This window comes from Phyllobates terribilis, unplaced genomic scaffold, assembly GCF_046119375.1.
Source record: "Phyllobates terribilis strain yellow unplaced genomic scaffold, ASM4611937v1 Scaffold_1__5_contigs__length_1240528914, whole genome shotgun sequence".
In the NCBI taxonomy this organism is placed as follows: Eukaryota; Metazoa; Chordata; class Amphibia; order Anura; family Dendrobatidae; genus Phyllobates; species Phyllobates terribilis.
In genome coordinates this window covers 725819927-725840619 of record NW_027362761.1, presented here as the reverse complement: position 1 = coordinate 725840619, position 20693 = coordinate 725819927, and the positions used below count along the sequence as shown (strand labels likewise).

Below are 20693 nucleotides of genomic sequence, written 5' to 3'. Positions count from 1 at the left end.
GGAGTTCACCTCTAATCTCTTGAAGTTGTTCTGGGATCTCTGGTTACAATTTGTACAGTATTATCTGTCTCTTCAATTTATCATCACTTTTCCCCTTAACACTTTTCCTCAGGGAGACTGGCTACAGTCCCATAGACCTTAAACGTCTGAATTAATATGTGCAACTGTAGCAGCAGAAAAATCAAGCTATTTGGAAAAGGTCTTATAACCTTTTCATTTAACATGTTTGTTTTTAACTTTCTTTCCATCTCCAAAGACAACTCTCTCCTTAGCTTTCTTTGATCCATGTTCAGTGTGGTAAACACCGATACCAAACAGCACAATGACTACTTTTCACCCTTTAAAACAGCAGATTAACTGGATTACATGTTTGTAGACACCTGTGATGCTAATTAGATGATACATCTTAGTTTAGCATGTCCATATAGTCAAATTATTTTCAATCTTTTCTAGGAGTACTATCCCGGTCCATTTTTATTAAGGTTTGTCAGGGACTCCACAGGGACGACACCGGGGAGATCATGCAATAACTCACCGTTGCCGTCACACTGTATTTCATCCAGAATCGCGAGCACACGATTGAGACTACTCGCTGTGTAGGTATCGGCAAGCGACCAGTGAACGTATGGCGTCACACCGCTGGATTCAAAAGCATGGAATACGTGTTTACGCCCTCCGTACGGTCAATGTCAGCTTCACGATAGCCCGATTATTAAGATTATTCGCTGCCACCACTGGCCGAGTTTGAAACATAATACAGGCCTAGCCGGCCGCCTACGTTTTGGTAGCGTATATGACTTCGGGAAGGGAACGATTACAAGACAAAAGAAACAGAACTATTAAACACTGCCTCCCTTTTGGATTAAATATAAAATTTAAGAAAAATAAATACAAGGATGTTACAAAGGAAGCATTAAAATACATAAGCAGTTACACAAATAAATCAAGATAAAAAAAAGAGAAACTTAACACTATAAAGACCGCTGCGACAGTTCAATATAGGTGGAGGGCAGACGCTCAGTTTAAACTGTTAACAGGGTCCTCCGCTATGATAGACATACTTCCGGGCAAAGAACACGGCTGCACTCTCAAACTATTTTATGCTGAAGCGAGACACTCCCCCCTGTGATGACATCACAGGGGCTGGGCTCCACCCTTCAGACTTGTATTAAAAATCTGTTTTTTTGGGATAATTTATCGCGAGTTGATCCCAGAAGCCTAAAAGTGATATCATATTTTCTATTATGATTTTACCTTTATTTAGAGACCATACATCGCATAGTTGCAGTCTGCTATTCTGGTGTTTTTGCGCTACAGCTCCCTGACTTTGCTTACAGCAATGAAAAACTATGTATACGTCCCTCGGTTCATTCTGCCACTAAAAATATAGGTCCCGTTATTGCCGGACGTAGGGAACTCACAATATTTCATATTTCGGTTCGGAGTCGAAGTGTCTATAAACTTCTTTTTGAAGCTCAGGAAACCAGCTTTCCCAGTTACACGCAAATTATGGCAATCCTGCGTTTTAATTACCCCTGCATCTGCAAGGGACAAGAGGCTCGCATTCTAAGTAGTTTGTAAGGCTGTGTGCCCACGTAGCGTTTTTCAAGCGTTTTTGATGCGGAATTTCCGCAGCGGAAACGCTTGTAAAACGCTTGGTAACCCGCACCCCATGGTCCCCAATGGGATTCCGCAAGTTCTATGCACATGCTGCGGTTTTTTCCGCAGCGTTTATGCTGCGTTCAAAAATCCGCAGCATGTCAATTAATTTTGCGTTTCCGCAAGCAGAATTGCCATAGTCCAATGCATAAAAAACGCAAGGCAATTCCGCATGTGGAAAACGCGTGATAAACGCGCGAAAAACGCGCGATAAACGCGTGCGGAATTCCGCATGCGTTTTTCCGGGAGAGGACTTGCATTTATGCAGCAGAAATTTTCTGCTTCATAAATGCAACGTGGGCACATAGCCTAACACTTCTTCGCAGGCATTTGTTTGTGTAAGCTATTTTGGCTGTGGGTGATAATTTGCAGGAAGACACTGTAGATTGTAATCTCTGGACTGATAGTACAGGACAGGGCTTTGGAGAAGTGGCTAATATTCTCCTGACATTAATATTTCCCTGACAGGGTGTGTTTTTTTTTTTTTTTAATTGTTCTGTTGAACAATTCAAAAGTAATGTCTGATTATTATTTGATATTCAGTAAATTTAAACAAAATTACTTTTGTCAGTTTCAAGTTGTTTCAGTGACCATCGTGGGTTTCTTACTTTTAAAAAAGGGTACCAACAATTTGGCATGTTCAAGTGCATTCAGTGATCAAGAACATTTCTCAGACAACCATTAAAAGGAGTTGTCCGCTACTTTCACATTGATGCCCTATCCGTAGGATAGCAATCTCAGTGTTGAGGAGTGCATATATAAAGAAATTCACTCGAACGAGGCACCACATATTCTGTTATTGCTTCGTCCTAAGCGAAACAAAAAACAAGCTAGGATGCTCTGGCATCGTGTGTGATTGTGTGTGTGTGTGTGTGTGTGTGTGTGTGTGTGTGTGTGTGTGTGTGTGTACACATATATATATATATATATATATATATACATACATATACACACACACACACACACACACACACACATATATATATTATAATTATATATATATTTATATATATTATGCACACTTTTATAGATTGCCACATGCAATCGTGTAATTGCTATCTTCACTGTGTCAACATGATCTTCATAGTTATTTAGCTGTGTAGCAATTACTTTGTGTACATTGTAATTACAGCTACATTTTACTTCTTTCACAGAAATGCTGAGTTCAGACAGATGCTACACTCAATGCAGATGGTACGTATCGTATAATATCAGGCAGCTCCTGTACCCAAAATTCATGTTGAAAAACATTGTTCTCTAGTTAATAGATTTATTGGTCTGAAAAAGAGTAGAGGATTACACCGAAAGAAAGAAACAAAAAAAAAACAAAAAAAAACACCATACCCTTTTTTTCAAAATGTTACTTTTATTACAAACTTTTTCATGTATTCTTTTTATTTTTTTTTTATTTTTTTTTTTTTATCATTCATCAGTATACCACATCTGAAAGACTGGGATTCAAGAAGTTATACAGTTATAAAAAGCTTACATATATTGCTACAACACTGGTATATTTACAGGACAGTTTACCAAATCCATAAAAAAAAAAAGAAAAAAAGAATTAAAATAAAAAATCCAGCCAGCTGATTTGACACTTGTAAAAAAAAAAAAAAAAAAAAAAAAAAAAAAAATTCTGAGGCACTCAAGAAACAATTTCATGTTTGAATTACGTCTTGAATGAAATATTCTCAAAATACATTATTTCTGGCTTTATTTTGGGTTTGATAAGGCGATGACATTTCTAGCCTGTGTTATGGATATGTGGGAAATAAATATCACATTCTGGGTTCTTAACTAGAAATACTCAGTGACAGAGAAAAGATTCAATTGTTCATTCAAAGCAAAAACAGTAACAACGAGATGATTGATGGGGATGGGGGATGTTGAGAAGGTTTATTAAAAAAAAAAAAAAAAAAGAATAAAAAAATGAAACCAAGTCACTAATGACCCAAAATACATTTTAAGACATTTAGTTAATATGCAATTTACTAACAATACTCGGACTACAATAAACCAGCCACATGCAATAGCTGATCTAGGCTCTGCATGTTAGCCCAAAAGAATCTATGGAAAAGAATCCAATAAATAAGAAAATGGTGAAAACAACCACTGTATTAAGCCTTGTCTGTCTGCCCTGGACACCACGGTGGCTGAGGAAATCCAATTATTTGAACAAGTGATCTGGCCTCTTGCTGTACAAAGCCTAGAATGCATGGCAGGACTATATGGCTGGCTTTGCAATATAAATGATGATCTTCACAAACTAATCAGATTCTCCTGCCCATCTCCATGGAATGCTCGTGACTAGCAAAGCCTTCTAGAAATAACTCTTTCCATATACAGGTAATGAATTGACAATTGTAGATGTTCTTAAAATATTGACTCAAGACCAACTTCTATTTTTTTTTTTTAAATCTAGTCCAGCCATGCAAACTATATCTACAACAAGTAGCTTCCCATCCCTAACGGCACATTACAAACATTTGTAGAACGGTTACATAAAGGTTTTCTACAAGAAGTATGGTTACAAGCAGTTATGCTACAGTGGTGTCACATTGGCCGTCATTTAATAAGCGTTCAATGCATTAACGGTGAAAGCAATGGCTTTTTTATGCACATTTAAAAGGGAATGTATTTAATGTTATTTTTATTCATTAGAAGTCAGTCAGTTGAAGAGCATAGGGAGATTTATAAGAATTTCCAAAAACAACCAATCACAATACAGAGCTTAAAGAGAACCTGACAGCGGATACATGCAGCATGATGTCAGTCAGGTATGTTTGACGCAGCTTTTCAGAGTCAAACATACCTGGCTGAGATCATACAGCCCGTGTATAGGACGGCATGTATCAGCTGTCAGGTTCTTTTTAAAAAAATGGAAACTGTGCTGTGATTTTTTTGGTATGGGTGATGACAATTTTTTTTTCAGTTTTCATTAGCCAGTCCCAATGTGTGTCTCTATTTTTAAAAACATTCCTAGGCTTGGCCATAATAGGGGCACACGACACTTTCCCTTATTGTGAATATAGACAGCATGGTAATCCATGCATTTTAACCCATATTTACTGATGGGAAGTACACATTTTGTCCCAATGCATGGTACACATACCAGGTGCCTACCCTATGCACAACAAGCTTTGGACGATACCCCCCTTTGACCTTGCCCTCTGACGGACCAGGGAAGACACAGACGGGTTGACAGGTCCATCAGTGGGAGGTATGACTCCGCAGACTTCCTAAACACACTGTGCATCAGGTAGTTTGCCCTGTAAGGTCCTTTATGCAGATAGACAAATAGTGATCCAGACAAGTGGGACAGCGACAGCAGCTGCAAAAAGAGAGCACAAAAGTATATGTACCCAATAATTGACTATGTGGTGTGAAATGTTTACTTTGGAATGGAGGGTTATGTTCTAGTCAGATAAGGTTAATAGATTTTAACAGGGAAGATGCATACTGGGCCATATTTGAGTGAATACTGAGAGGCTGTTATACCCCTACCCTTTTTCTGAGGCGATAACTGTGCCTACAGCCTACATATCAGAAGAGGAGACTGTGGAAATAGTAGCCTACCTTCTTACTCTAATGGCTAGTCTCAAAACTGGCGTTTCATATGGCTAATCCGATTAGCAAAAAAAAAAAAAAATACTAATTCAAACATATGCTTATAATTCAAAGTAGATATAAAATATGAAATTTTTTATGATCCATCCCTTTTAAATTTTGAATTCAAGGTAGTTAGAAATTAGATGGTTGACCCGCAATGATCAGTAGAATAGGGAACATTTAACTGTTAGAATGGAGCGGCAGTACACATGCTCAACCACCGCTTCATTCATTCCCTATGGGGTTGCACTTGAGTTTTTTCTGCAGCTCCATAAAAAACAAAATTGAGCGGAGGTCAGGTTAAGAGAATAAAATGTCCTTGTCAGAAAAAAAAAAGTTCCCTGATCTGTCAATCGGCGTGGGTCCTGGAGGTGTGGCAACCCCAGATTATCTGGGGATAGGGGATGAGGAGGCTGTACAGAGAAAACGGGTTGAGTGTTAAATGGCAATTACATTTGTTAGCAGGTGTGCTATTCAGTTACAAAAACCAAGACACGCTTAAGGAAAAAAAAAACATAACGACAAAGATAAAACCATGTGGACTGGAAACATTCGGTTGATCCTGCATGTCAGAAGAAATGCTTGGAAAGCGAAAGCTGTATGAAATATTTCATTCAATCCAGAGAGGTGCATCTTGAAGATCTAACTGCTATAATTCGGGAAGCATGTGAATTACACAAGGTCAACATGGAAGTTGTTGGTGTTGTGGATTAGACCGCCGTTACTAGTTTCTCTTGGAATTAAGCCAATAGAATTAGGAGAATGTCACCTCACAGATTTCTTATTTCTCTGATTGGAAATTTGCAGAACCCAAAGTCTTAAACCTGGGAGCAAGCAAAGAAAAAAAAATTACTAAGTTACCTGTACTTTTCAAGTCCTACCCTGAGCTGCACAAGATGCCTGATTTCACAGGAATCTTACCTTTTGATTTATCAAACATATGATATATATTTATACAGAGAAACTTGTATTTGTAGCACCACAGGTGTTACCAATTTCAGCTCCTAAAATTATTATTACAGCTAGCAAAATTTTGTGAATAGGGCGACTTAAAATCAGATGGAAAAATATACCCTAGGAAAGGTAGACAGCACAGTGGTTGAGGTATTATAAGGGAGTCAAGATAAGGATAGACCACTGTAGCTCTTATCTATATTTTTTTTTGTAAAAAAAAATTTGTTCGAATCTTATAAAAAAAAAATCCATTTCTAAAAACAAACCTGAAAAAATATTTTCTATTTGTTCTAACTTAAAAAAAAAAAAAAAAAAAAACAAATAACTCACATGCCTATCTTATTTTTAATTTTTTTTTTGTTGTTTTTTTTTTATTTTTTTTATTCCAACAAAACTTCTCTTGTTTTTTTCTAAGAAGTGTAGGCACAAGGTTGGGAAAATACTCATTACTCCCCAGCAGAGCAGGGCGGATAACTTCTGGGAAAACTTTCTACAACTTCCACCGCTTAAATAAGTTCTCTTTTTCAGTTAAGGCAAATTCCTGATGACTTCTCTGCTTTCTTTGAGCACAAGTTCAAAGTTGAGACGTCAATCCAAGTCAGTTTTTTTTTTTCTTTATCTCTTTCCACTGTAAAACTCAGTCATTAGAGTCCATTTCTCAGGAAAATATAGTCAAGGCCACAAAGAATTCCATGTCTCAAAGTTTGTTTGTTTTTATCCCCAAACAAAAATTGTAAAACCTTTTTAAAAATTAGAATTATATTTATATATATATAAAAATAACCCAACGTATGATGTAAAAAATCCAGCAAACATGATGAAACTGTTGAGGGAAAAAAAAAAGAAAAGAAAATATCATTAAAATAAACAGCATAAATAAGTAATGGTCATTAGTCTTCATGTATTTCTAGTAAGAAAAACTCTTTATACATAAATAAGCAAAGTTGACCTGACCTGGAGAATTTGGATTTGAGAATTACATAGAGCAACAGAAGACAGTGCAAAAACAAAAACAAAAAAAAAAAAAAATGTTATTTATGCTTGATTGCAGGAAACGAGGCTTAAACAGTTACCGTTTTAATTTTTATTTCATTATGAAAATTAAATAAATTCATTATGAAAATAAGATAGATCACAAGGTGCGTATCAGAGAAATTAAATCTGGCAGAGAAAGAAATAGATCAGTCATTATCAACATGCTCAATTCTTATGTAAAATCTGTATTCAGAGAAGACCCCTAGGATGCAATCTCAGTTTTCTGACACTGGGAACTACATTGCAACCCAAAATCCTTTGGTAATCTTCAGATTTCATGATGCCTTGCACACAGTCAAGGCACCCAGTGCCAGAGGCAGCAAGACAACCCAAAACATCTTTGAACCTCCACCATATTTAACTGTATGCAAAAAGAAAAAAAATGGTTCTCCAGCGATGACAAACCATTAAAAATCCATCCATATTGTAGAAATATTAAAATTGGCATGCACCGGTTCACAAGGAATAGCCAAAGATACAAAAACCAACGCGTTTCAGCAAGAGGCCTTAATCATGGTATATATTTGACTGTAGGTACTTTGTTCTTTTTTTTGTAGACCTCATTCTGTTTTTGGTATACAGTAGAATGATGTGCTTTACCAAAAAGCTCCATCTTGGTCTCATCTATCCACAAGACTCTTTCCCAGAAAGATTTTGGCTTACTCTTGTACATTTTGGCAAACTGCAGTCTAGCTTTTTTATGTTTCTATGTTAGCAGTGGGATCCTCCTCGGTCTCCTTCCATAGCGTTTCATTTCATTCAAATGTGGACAGATAGTTCACGCTGATACCGATACACCCTGAGCCTGCAGGACAGCTTGAATTTCTTTGGAACTTGATTGGGGTTGCTAATTCACCATCCGTTGCAACCCTTCATCAATTTTTACCTGCCGTCCAGGAAGATTAGTTACAGTGCCATGGGTTGTAAACTTCTTAATTATGCTGCACACCGTGGATAAATTAACATCAAGATCTCTGGAGATGGACTTCAGAACCAAAATTGTTGAAAAATATCAACAATTTTGGTTCTCAAGACCTCAGACCGTTCTCTTTTCCTCTTTCTGTTCTCCATGCTTAGTGTTGCACACACAATGCAAAGATTGAGTCAACTTCTCCCCTTTTTTATCAGGTTTCAGGTGTAATATTCATATTGCCCATACCTACTGTATTACTTGCCACAGGTGAAGTTGAACAAGCATTACATGGAAATTTTGTAAAGGTGCCAACAATTTTGTCTGGGCCATTTTTTGGGGTTGTGTGTGAAATTATGTCCAATTTGCCATTTTTTCATGTATGCATGTATCATTACATACATGTGCATACTCTGCTGTATACCAATACAAAGGAGAGCTCTGGAGGAAGATGGGCAAGCTGTGTCTGCAGCAGTATGCGCAGAAGCAGTGAGTGAGCTCTGCTGAATAGAGACCGGCCCACCCACATTTAATGAAAGTCACATGGATTGTGAGGTCACGTCAGCTTCCAGAGTCAGAAACTCAGGGGGCAATTGATGCAACATCACAGGAAGTCAGATCAAGTAACCAGAAGAGAATCTTAAGATTACAAAAGGATTTGGGAAAGCAAAGTATCTACAAAAATGCTTTTATCTATGGAAGCTCGTTCACATGAAAGGGAATTCTAAATTAGTGGCAAACCCCTTTAATAAAACTCATATAGAGCATACAGTTCACTTCCAGTCATCAGTGCTCAAACAGCATACCCTGGAAATGCATTGTTTAGAAATAGAAAACGTACAAAACATCAACTACAAAACTGACGAGAGAAGATAATAGCGTGAGGACTTATTCACATGTTACTGTACAGGGCTGTGGAGTGGGTAAGCCAAACCTCCGACTCCTCAATTTCCACGACTCCGACTCCCTCATACATGGCTCATGTTTAAGTGATAATTTTTCTGTAGCACAGATTCATCTCAGCTAAAAGTCTAGACCCTTAGATCAGGAATAGGACAGACATTTATAGGACATTTCATAACTTTCCCAAATTCTTATGAAAACAATATTCCCCACAAACTGCATTGAACTACTGTACCCAATTTATTATATATTTTAGGAGTCGGAGTTGGTCCATTTTATACCAACTCCACCAAAATGGACACCAACTCCACAGCCCTCGTGTACAGTCTGTATTTTACAGTCGAAATCAGGAGTGGGACCAAGAGAAAGAAGAACTATAATGGAAAGATTCAAACAATTCCTGTGTTTTTGAGCCACTTTTGATTGTAGTTTACAAATACTGGTTAAATACTGATTAAATACTGATGTGTTAACTAGATCCACCACCAATTTGATACTGAGAATATAGCTCAGCATATAGCAATCCTGAAAAAGCCCTTTAAGTAAGGGATGGGGGCATGATCATCTTTAACTAACTTTATAAATCATAATAAGTGACAGGGATAGAGATTAATGACAGGATATGGTCTTTGGATAGGGTAGTATGGAATGAAAGCAGTGGTTACTCACTTTACATATGGCCCACTGGGTTATGAGAGTCCCCAAGACCAGGCAGTCCTCCAGGCAGCCCCATCTGTGGATCCACACCTGACACCTTTTCTTCCTCGCGCCTTTTCAGACAAGCAGCCTTCGGGTTTAGATTTCGTTCTATGAAAAAAAGCAATTGTTAAATGTAGTGGTTTGATTTGCTAAGATTTTAAGTGTGGATTAGATGGTCAGCAGCATCCTACTAGAGTTGTAATTTTTACAGTCAAATTGTTTTCATTCAATAAGGTATATCTAAAAAAAAAAAGCAATTAATGGTTTAAAATGTGATTTATAAAGGTTATCGCACTGCAGAAACGTTGCACTTCCAGCTACATTCAAGTTACCATGAAGTGGTTAAACTAAATCAAGACAAGCATTCAGCAACATAAAGAGTCACGTTTTGCACCCCCCTCCCAAAGAATAGAAAATGGAGTAAAAGTTGTAATTGCAAGTAAGATAATATTTATAACAGCTTGTATAATATAAGACAACTATGGAATACCAACACCTTAAGGCGGTAGGCAGAAATGGCTACTAGATATTTATACAGAAGAAAGCAAAGATTTTAAAGGGAATCTGTCGGAAGGATCAACCCTCCTAATCAGTCTACATGGACATGTAGATCATAGGAAGTTTAATGATACCTTGATAATCTACAATCAGATTTTATTCCATAGGAATCCAAGTTTTTCTTAATATGTAAATTAGCTGTTAAGACCAATTAGCAGGACACCGATCTGCATGAGAATCTGCCTCCAGAGTTTATTTTAAATGAAAAGGGTAGTTTCCAGTGTGATACGCAATGGCTGCTCTCCTGATCTTACTGCAGAGCTGCGTATGTTTATAACTAACAGTACACCAGCAGAGATGAGCTGTGTCTCATTATAAACATATCTGCAGCTCTCCTCTCCCAGTTCTGTCAGAGCTGTGCCAGATCACATTCAGCTTCCATTTCACAGGCAGCCAGTGTGGGGGGAAAGGGAGTACAACTGAGCAGACAGCACTAGGAGAGCTGCAGCTGTGTTTATAATGAAACAAAGCTAAGCTCTGCTGTACTATGTTAATTATGATCAGGCACATCACTGACCTGCATGCCTATGTAGATTGTTTGGGAAGCGAGATGCTTCTGTAGCACCCCGAGGACTCGGCTGCTACAGGGGTATTGCACCTCAGACCAGAGGTGTGGTATTCCACTCCCGGGTAAGGATGGAGTGTGGAACTGGGCTCAGTTAGCTGCATGCACTACACTCACCCCATTTCCGGGGGACAGATCAACGGTACTCCCACCAGATAGATGTGCAGGTACGACAGCTTCTGTCCCTGGCTGGAGTGGGGAGGGGGGAGGAACATCCCAGTGGTGTAGGAGCAGACAGGGGAGGGACTCTGGGCATAGGTAGGAGCCCATTGGGTGCTTGTCACCTGGGCTCGGGTGTCAGAGGGAGTATATAAGGTGGGCACCATCTTAGGACAGGGTCTTTTTAGTCTGCTCTGTGCAGAGAGGAGCTCAGCCAGAGAGGGCTGACAGGGAGCTGTGGCTCAGTCTGGACCCAGCTCCAGAGCCAGGCCTAGAGAGGAGGCCTGAAGCAGAGAGAGAGAGAGAAAGGAGAAGAAGGAGGAACAGAAACACCAGGAGGGGCCCAGAGACGCAAGAGAAGAGGGAACCCTGAGATCCCACGAGTTAACGGGTGAAGGGTTGGCAGAACAGGGTACCGGATCCCAAACTGGTGGAGGCCAATTATCCTCAGCCAGGAACCGGAGGTCGTGGACAAGTTTTGGCGCGACCCCTCGCCATATCCACCAGGAAGGCATACCACGTATAGGGTCAGGGAAGCCGGGAGAGGTTTCACCACCAGAAGGCCCGAGGGAGCTGGACAAAGGTGGATCCCTGGTGGGGACGGCCAGTAGGAAGGAAGAGAGGGGAGCTCAGGACCACGCTCTGGAACTGCCTGGGAGTTGGCCGAGTCCCGCACCTGGTGGACGCAGCACGGCTCGGGTGGTCACTCTTGGCCGAAGTGATCTGAACACCAACTGTGAGTAAAGCTGTGAAAACTGCAATGCACGTCTCTGAGCTTCCTTGTCACACCACTACCACTATCATCTTTTCCTGCTTAACCAGCTGCCCTGAGGCTATACCCCTCCCGTTGGGGGTTATACCATCCACGCTGCACATCCGTACCACCGGCCTCAGCGGACTGCCCTGCAGCGGCGGCTTCATAGCCGCATTCAACGGGTGGCGTAGTCGGACACTAATACCATCATACCAATAACCGCCACTTAGTTTGACCACCCTGGGCACGGACCGGGTCACCGCCACGAGGACTACTACCCCTATCGGATCCGGCTCCGGGTATCCCCCGCATGCACAACGCAGCACAACATGGCCCAGGGGGCGCGTCACTTCTGTCAGTCCATTTAAGCAAAATGTTACGATAAGATATAGGACAGATTTTAGAAGGTAAATAAAAGAGTACTTGTAAGGTGGAATATTTTTCTGGGATATTTGTTCTCTTTTGCTACATGAATACTTATCAACCTAATATATATTATTAAAATTGTTCCCACAGTAACATCTACAATTGCACCATCAATAATTATATCTAATTGAAAGTAGGAGCAAAGCCAGAGGAGAATTAATTTATTACTCCTGTTCACCAATAACCCCACATGCGGTTTGATCTCTGTAAATAGATTACAGACTTCCTTAACATACAGTACAGCCAACCAAAGAAAACAAAAAAAGCACACCCAGCTTTTCCTTGTATGGTTTGTACAGGATAATACTTGTACAAACCTCATTCATTAAAGCTGGCTTACAGTAAGTGTCTGTTGCCCTTGGCAATCAAAGTTCAGCTTTCATTTTGCCAGAGAAGCTATGGTACACTTTTTGCAGAGGGCAATAGCGTTGAGCACCAATGTGTTCAAGAAACAAGATTTTGGAACCACGCTACATCGGACAATAAGTCTCACTGGTTGTGTTTAGCAGTAAAATAAGTTGTGGCATTAAAAAGGGTCATATGACCAGGCCATTTTAGTATCAAAAAATTGCTACTTGGTGTATGACTATGGGAACACAGATTGTGGATTCAATATTCCTTACTGAAAATGTGAATACAGTTGTGTCCAAAGACACTATTGAGCAACTGTATGCACAAGCTAACTGATCACAAGCATGAGTGTTGCTTCTTTCAGCAAGAAGCATGGTGGTCCACATTGTATTTAGACTGCGTACCTTTAACACACTGTTCAACTTTTAAAAGAGGATTGATTTACCTGCAAAAACCAAAATTTAGCAGTGGGTGAATAGCTTAATTTGCCCACTGGGTCTTACAATTACGTTTGACGAAAGGGAGGAGATGAAGAATAGTATCATAGACATTGTACTGCATCCAATTGGATGATTATTATGACAGCCAGTCACACAAGAACTTCCAATCCCAATAAAAGGATGAAAATGAAAACGAAGAATAGGTAAAGTAAATGGAAAGTGTGTGTGTGTGTGTGTGAGAGAAAAGTCAAACAAATTAAAAAGACCTCTGGAATCTATGGCACAAATGGAAAAAAAAGATATGCAAGCATCCAAGATGGTGTGTGTAAACTTTTAAAAAGAAAGGCATTGAAACGAGAGGAAAATAAATGTAGTAAGTGTTGATGCAGGAAGAATGGAAGTTTCATTTAACATGGATGCTAGGGTGGTAGTCGAGGATACCTCGCACTTGCTGCTCCAGGCCCATTATGACCTGCACGGCCTGCTGTAGGATGATGAGCTTGGTCTGGGCTTTGTCGGCTTTTAAATGCATCTGCACCATTCGGCCCAATTCCTTGAAAGCCTCATTGATGTCTCGGACGCGCACTCTCTCTCGCGCGTTGTTTGACATTCTCCTCTCCCGATCTCGCACGTCCTTCTCCTCCACAGAGCTGCCCTCTTCCTTACTGCTTCCACCGCTGCTGGACCCCAGGAGAGTGAATGGTTAAATCGGGGGAGGGATTATCTCTGGGCCCCAATAAACCTTTCATTACCGGAGGGTGCCAAACTGTACAATATTTACTCTACAAGGCATCGCCATTAACAAGCTGTCTATACACAGGCAAGGAAAGTAAAAAAACAGAAACACAGGACCACCAAAAGTTTTATGCTGTATTAACACATGCAGTAATCTCAAGGACAAAATTACTGCAAACTATGGAATTTGTAAGGGTATTAATAAAAAAAATCAAACAAATTTGGTTATTTACAAAAATTAGTGTATGCATACTTCTTTATGATATTGACACGTTTTGGTCCAGAGCGCTCAACCAAACAAATATGGGGAGGGGGGAACAATAGCATGATGAAATCCTGAACCAATCTGGTCATTACTTGTAGTAAAGTACATAGTTAAAGTTGGTAATTCAGAATCACTCACATTACTGGTTCATATTTAATACCAACATTTATAACACATTGAGTGCAAGACTGAAGCAATTAACTGCAGTTAGAACCTATGCCCAATGTGAGAAAAACAGATATTAATGACTAACAGTAACTTTGCCTGTACATTGTCAGATGAATAATGGCTCTGCCAAAATATGACAAATTCAGCTTTCATGTAGCTTTATCCTAAGACTGGCATTGTCAATACAGTGAAGACTGAAAACTGTAGTTCAACATTCCCATATGTTGCATTAACTTGAAGGTATTGAAAAACATGGCATGGATGTGCAAGTCTGAAAACCACACTGACCTGAAGGAGGTTGGCAGAGTTCTCAGACCGATTCTTAATATGCACACTATTTTGCACATAAACCATTGTTTTACCTGTAAAGCTAGGCAGTCAAATCAATGCATCCATCCAGCTGCATATGCCACCAAGAATATCAGGAGATGGGGGTTATCCCTGCCACTGACATCCAGAGCCAGTTACATAGGTAGCAAAACATTCATAAGTAGATATTAAAAATTATTTCTGCAGTACGGAGAGGTTTCCCTTTATAATACTTTGTATTTGAAAGACTATTAAAAGCAAGAGGTTCCGTTTTTTTTTAACCAACCGTAGTCCTTAGGAGAGATCACTGCGTGTGTTAAATTAGACTAAAGTATTAATACCAAGCTGTAAACTAATTCTACACAGTTTACCTTTAATACAATCCACCATTTTGGTACAGTTCTCAGTCTTCTACTGTATAGAGCCACTATCTTTAGACTATATATGCAACACAAGAATACACATCACATGGGTTACCTTCCTGTTTACCCACTAAAGTCAACTTTATTGACTTTTCGAAAGTGGAAAGTGTTTAGCACTTTAATTAGGATATACCATATATAGGTCGGATGTGCAATAAGAATTTATACACACGCACATCAGAGTGACTTGGTGTGCCACAGAATTAAATAGAGCTGGTGCAGCAAGTAACAAGGGGCAGTAACTGGACTGCAGATTTAAGGGAATCCTCTTATTTCAAAGGAGCATTAAGTACGAAGCCAGTGGGACAAGGAGTGTGTGTAGGTGGTGGGGAGAAGGGGGTTGGAGAACTGTCTGTGAAGATAGGAAGTGGTAGATTTTGGAAAAGGAAATGGTAGGAGAAAAAAAAAAGATGAAGTACAGAAAAAAACAATGATGTATGTCTATGCGTTTTAGAACTAATATAAAAGAGCTAAGAACAGACTAAAATTTACACTACTTTTTAATGAATTGTTGGAATAGCAGATGTATAGCATCCAAAAACCTCACCAAGAGGAAAACAAAAAAAAAAAGATTTGGCGAAAAAAGAAATTTTGCAGAGAAAAACAAATGCACAGCCAATAATGCGCACGCTCACATACACACGTTAAAACACATGCAAATAGCTTAATATACATAATAATCCACTCTCCTAAATAAGAAAAGTAACGAGAAACAAAACTGGGAAAAATCTGAGGCTTCTTACTAATTTTTATTTAATAAGAGCTTGGTTGATGGATTTTCGTAGAGGTTTGTGCATGGTAATATTTCACATGATACATTTTAGGGTGTCACTGCACAAAATGACAATCTATTTGTACCCAGACATACGTCACACTGCTAGGTGGCCCATCTATAATAGCCATACACTTCTTGCTAGCTCCCCTCCATCTCTATATAGGGGAAAGTGATACAGCCTTTGTGTTTCATGCAAAATTCCAGCTCTTGACAACCCTGTCCCTAAAAATCCAAAAGAAATCAAAAAGGCGAAAAAAAAAAAAAAAAAAAAAAAAGCAAAAGCAAGGTCACATTAGCAAGCAGAGTGGGGCAGTAGGAGAATATACATGTACTGTTCAGAGATAACAGACTAAAAGCAAAGAAGAAATTACATGTATATCTCTGGGGTGGAAGATAAAGGAGGGAGGACGTTAAAAGGAAAACAGACAGATCTGTGCCCCACCACTCTTCCATCAAGTCCCACTCACCTCGCACTTGTTGCTCCAAACTGAGGATGACAGACACAGCCTGGTGCAGAATCAGGAGTTTAGTCTGTGGCTTCTCACTGTTAAGGTGCAGCTGGCACATCCGCCCCAGCTCTTTAAACGCCTCGTTAATATCCCGCACACGAAGCCGTTCTCTGGCATTATTGGCCACTCGCCTTTCCTTTTCTCGCTCAGCTTTTTGCTCAGGGGGAAGGTTATCATCCTCATCGTCTTCATCTTGACTAAAGGGAGGCATTCAGAATAATTAGATATGTAATAAACATTGGGGCTAAACAGGAAAATAATCCAACAAAATAAGTTCAATACCAATACAAGTGAGCATGATCAAAAAGAAGAGCTGCACAGCGATACCAACTATCACTAGTACAGGTCTAATGCTCACTACCATGTTAAACCCTGTCAGAAATCAGCGAGACCTGTTTATAGAACAGCGTGTCCGACTTCTTTGAGATTTCGATTCTTTCTTCTCATCATCTGAAAGGTCAGCAACTGACCTATTTTCTTCATCCTCTTTATTTTCCCTTTTTATCTCTGGTCCGCTAGATGACACAACTGTCCTGCTCAGGCCTGCGAGTCCTGGAAGAGAAAGTGGACTACCTTTAGCACAAAAATTACAAATTATTTTATTATTCGCTTTTTGAAGAGGTGATTGATGATAGTTAACAGATTGAAGGCAGGGTATAACATTATGAGAATGAAAAGGTTATTGCATCTTTTCCCCTAGAATACATGTTTTTCTTCAATGCTTACCAGTGAAGGAGTCTGTTTGCCGGGTCAAGTCTGATAGAGATCCAGCCTGTGTTGAAAGAGCAACAGGGTTGTGAAGCAAATTTGGAGCATTTGGAAGGCCATCCTCTGATTGTGGCGTCTAACAGAAGAAACAGGCAAATGGTTATTATGACGTCAATACATATCTACATAGCAGAATACATATACAGTACCTTGAAAAAGTATTCATACCCCGTGAATGTTTCCACATTACACCCACAAATTTAAATGCATTTTATTGGGAATTTATGTGATATACTAACACAAAGTAGCAAGTTATTGTGAAGTGTAAAAGCAATAATACATGGTTTTCTAAATATTTTAAAAATATAAATCTGAAAATTTTGACATGCATTTGTATTTAGCTAACCCTAAGCCAATACTTTGTAGGACCACTTTTCACTGCAATTACTGCTGCAAGTCTTTTGGGTTACATCTCTATGAGCTTTTCACATCTAGAGGCTGAAATTGTTGCCCATTTTTCTTTGCAAACTAGCTCTAGCTCAGTGGGATTGGATGGAGGTGTCTGTGAACAGAAATTTTTAAGTCTTGTCACAGATTCTCAATGGGATTTAGGTCTGGACTGTGACTGGGCCATGCACACACATGGATATGTTTGATCTACACCATTCCATTGTAGCTCTGGCATTATGTTTATGGTCGTTGTCCTGTTGAGACTGGAGCACAGGTTCACCTTCCAAGTCTTTTGCAGCAACTAACAGGTTTTCCTCCGGGATTGCACTGTATTTAGCTCCATCCATCTTACCATCAACTCTGAACAGCTTCCCTGTCCCTGCTGATAAAAAGCATCCCCACGGCATGAAGCTGCCACCAGCATGTTTGACAGTTGGGATTGTGTTTTCAAGGTGATATGTAGTGTTAGTTTTCCACCATACATGGCGCTTTGTATTTAGTCTAAAAAGTTCTACTTTGGCCTCATCTGACCAGAGCACCTTCTTCCACAACATGCTAGCTGTGTCCCCTACATGGCATGTGGCAGAAAGAAAAAAAAATTTCCATGATACTTAACAATACTTGCTACTTTATGTTGCTATATCACATAAAATCCCAAGAAAATACATTTAATCTTTGTGGGTGTAATGTTAAAAATGTGGAAAAGTTCATGTGGTATGCAGTGCTGTGGAGTTGGAGTCGGTGTCCATTTTGGTGGAGTCAGAATAAAATGTACCGACTCAGACTCCTAAAATATATAATAAATTGGGTGCAGTAGTTCAACGCGCTGAATATTTTTTCATAAGAACTTGGGAAAGTTATGAAATGTCCTATAAATGTCTTTTCCATTCCTAATCTAAGGATCTAGGCTTTTAGGCTGTGTGCCCACGTAGCGTTTTTCAAGCGTTTATGCTGCGGAATTTCCACAGCGTAAACGCTTGTTAAACGCTAGGTAATCCGCACCCCATGGTCCCCAAGGGGATTCCGCATGTTCTATGCACATGCTGTGGATTTTTCCGCAGCGTTTATGCTGCGTACAAAAATCCGCAGCATGTCATTTAATTTTGCGGAAGCGCAGCGGAACTCCCGCCATTGACTTGCATTGAGACGCATAGAAACTGCGACTGTACATTTGTACAAGCGGCTTCTATGCGTCTCTATGTGCGGATGGTACCCAGTTCTGGAGGAGAAGAGACTCTCATCCAGACCTGGGTACCATTGTACCTGTAAAAAAAAGAATAAAATAACAAATAAAGTTTATATTCACCTGTCCGGCGGCTTGTGTCTGAATGCCGGCATCGCTTGAGGACCTGCGGTGACGTCACAGTCATGTGACCGCAGGCCCTTCACCGCTCTGTCTCGCGAGATGCCGGCAGCCAGGAACCAGACAGTAACGAGCGCTGCAGCCACGCCGGGGCCTCCGGGGTGAGTATAGCTTGATTTGTTTTCATTTTTGCGGTCACACTATATAAATCCATGCCGTTTGCATGGATTTATACAGTGTGACCTAGTTGTCAAGCACTTTCCAAGTGATGCTATCGCCTGGAAAGCGCTTGTCAATCTGCATGCAGAAACGCATGTGAATCCGCATGTATTCTGCAGGAAAAACGCATGCACAATCAGCATGCGTTTTTTTCTGCCAGGGAGATGCAGAAATGCTGCAGAAATTTTCTGATTCATTTCTGCATCGTGGGCACATAGCCTTAGGCTATGTGCCCACGTTGCAGAAATGAAGCATATTTTTTACGCTTCTCCCTGGCAGGAAAAACGCATGCGGATTTTACATGCGTTTTTCCTGCCAGGTAGAAGCGTTTGTGAAGCGTTTTTGCATGCACTTCTGCATGCGGGTTATCAAGCGCTTTTCCAAGCGATTTTAGCATCACTTGGAAAAGTGCTTGACAACTGGTTCACACTATATAAATCCATGCAACCGGCATGGATTTATATAGTGTGACCAAGTTAGTTAAAAAAAAAAGAATAAGAATGGTGAAAAATAAAAAAAATAAAAGCTTATACTCACGTTCCGATGTCTTCCCGGTGTTTTGTCTGCTCCGTCCAGTGTCTTGCACTGCTTGCGGTGGTGTGAAGGACCTGTGGTGACGTCATTCAGCCATGTGATGGGTCATATGACTCAGTGACGTCATGGCAGGTCCTTCACATCATCGCGAACATTGCAAAACACTGGACGGAGCAGACAAAACACCGGGAAGACATCGGAAGGGGAGTATAAGCTTTTATTTTTTATTTTAAATTCTTTTTTTTACAGTTTCTATGGTACCCAGGTCTGGATGAGAGTCTCCTCTCCTCCAGACTTGGGTACCATCCGCACATAGAAACGCATAATATCCGTGTGTACAAATGTACTGACACGGATATTATGCGTTTCAATGCAAGTCAATGGCGGCGATTACGCTGCGTGTCCGCAAAATTAATGGACATGCTGCGGATTTTTGAGCGCAGCATAAACATCCGCAACATGGGCATTGAAAGTGCGGCTTGTCATTGGGGACCATGGGGGGTGGATTACCAAGCGTTTCCCAAGCGTTTATGCTGCGGAAATTCCGCAGCATAAACGCTTGTAAAACGCTACATGGGCACACAGCCTTAGGGGAGAAAAATCTGTGCTGCACCTTATATACATGCTCAGTAGTAAAGCTCCTCCTCTACAGATCAGAGGAAAAAAGGCACTGGGAAGGAATGCCTGCACTCATCTCAGAACTGCTAGAGTGAACAGGTAAACAGGATTAAAAGGGATATTCCGATCTCCAAGATCCTATCCCAATATGTAGTAGGTGTGTGTAATATTAGAAAATACCTCAAATTAGAAATTTAGTATGGTTCTCCAGATTTGCTATGTCGCTTTCCTCATGTAGGGCACTGCTGTAGCTTAGGTATCCATGGTTATGGCCACTCACATAGTAACAGTTAGACAGCACTTAGTTGACGTAACCATGGATACCCAAGCTACTGCAATGCCCTACATGAGGTAAGCGACAGAGCGAATCTGAAGCACTATACCAAATTTCTAATTGGAGGCACTTGCTAATATTATTATATCTACTATATATTGGGATAGGATCTTGGAGATGGGAATACCCCTTTAAGGCAACAGAATAAATCTATCATTTAAACATGAGCCATCTATGGAGGGAATCTGAGTAGGAGTCAGGGAAATTGAGGAGTCGGAGGTTTGGCTTACTGACTCCACAGCCCTGATGGTATGAATACTTTTTCAAAGCACTGTATATATTGGTTAATTGCCACAAGGCTTTCTACATGCTGACATTTAGCACA

General features: G+C 40.1%; 1 protein-coding gene across 6 annotated transcripts in view; it reads right to left on the bottom strand.

Annotated features, from left to right (window-relative positions):
* Positions 1 to 3557: 3557 nt before the first annotated feature.
* Positions 3558 to 20693, bottom strand: part of TCF3 (transcription factor 3) — an 86477-nt gene continuing 69341 nt past the window's right edge. Inside the window, exons 16-20 of one of the 6 annotated variants that reach the window (XM_073686340.1) lie at positions 16929 to 17046; positions 16673 to 16754; positions 16161 to 16399; positions 9737 to 9874; positions 3558 to 7042 (exon numbers count right to left, since the gene is read on the bottom strand). In XM_073686340.1, coding sequence (XP_073542441.1) covers positions 9738 to 9874; positions 16161 to 16399; positions 16673 to 16754; positions 16929 to 17046 — 576 coding nt within the window. In that variant the 3' untranslated portion in view covers positions 3558 to 7042; position 9737. Of the gene's footprint in view, positions 7043 to 9736; positions 9875 to 13460; positions 13697 to 16160; positions 16400 to 16594; positions 16755 to 16928; positions 17047 to 20693 lie in introns of all 6 variants that reach the window. The other 5 variants (XM_073686341.1, XM_073686339.1, XM_073686337.1 and 2 more) reach the window with 5 other exon arrangements.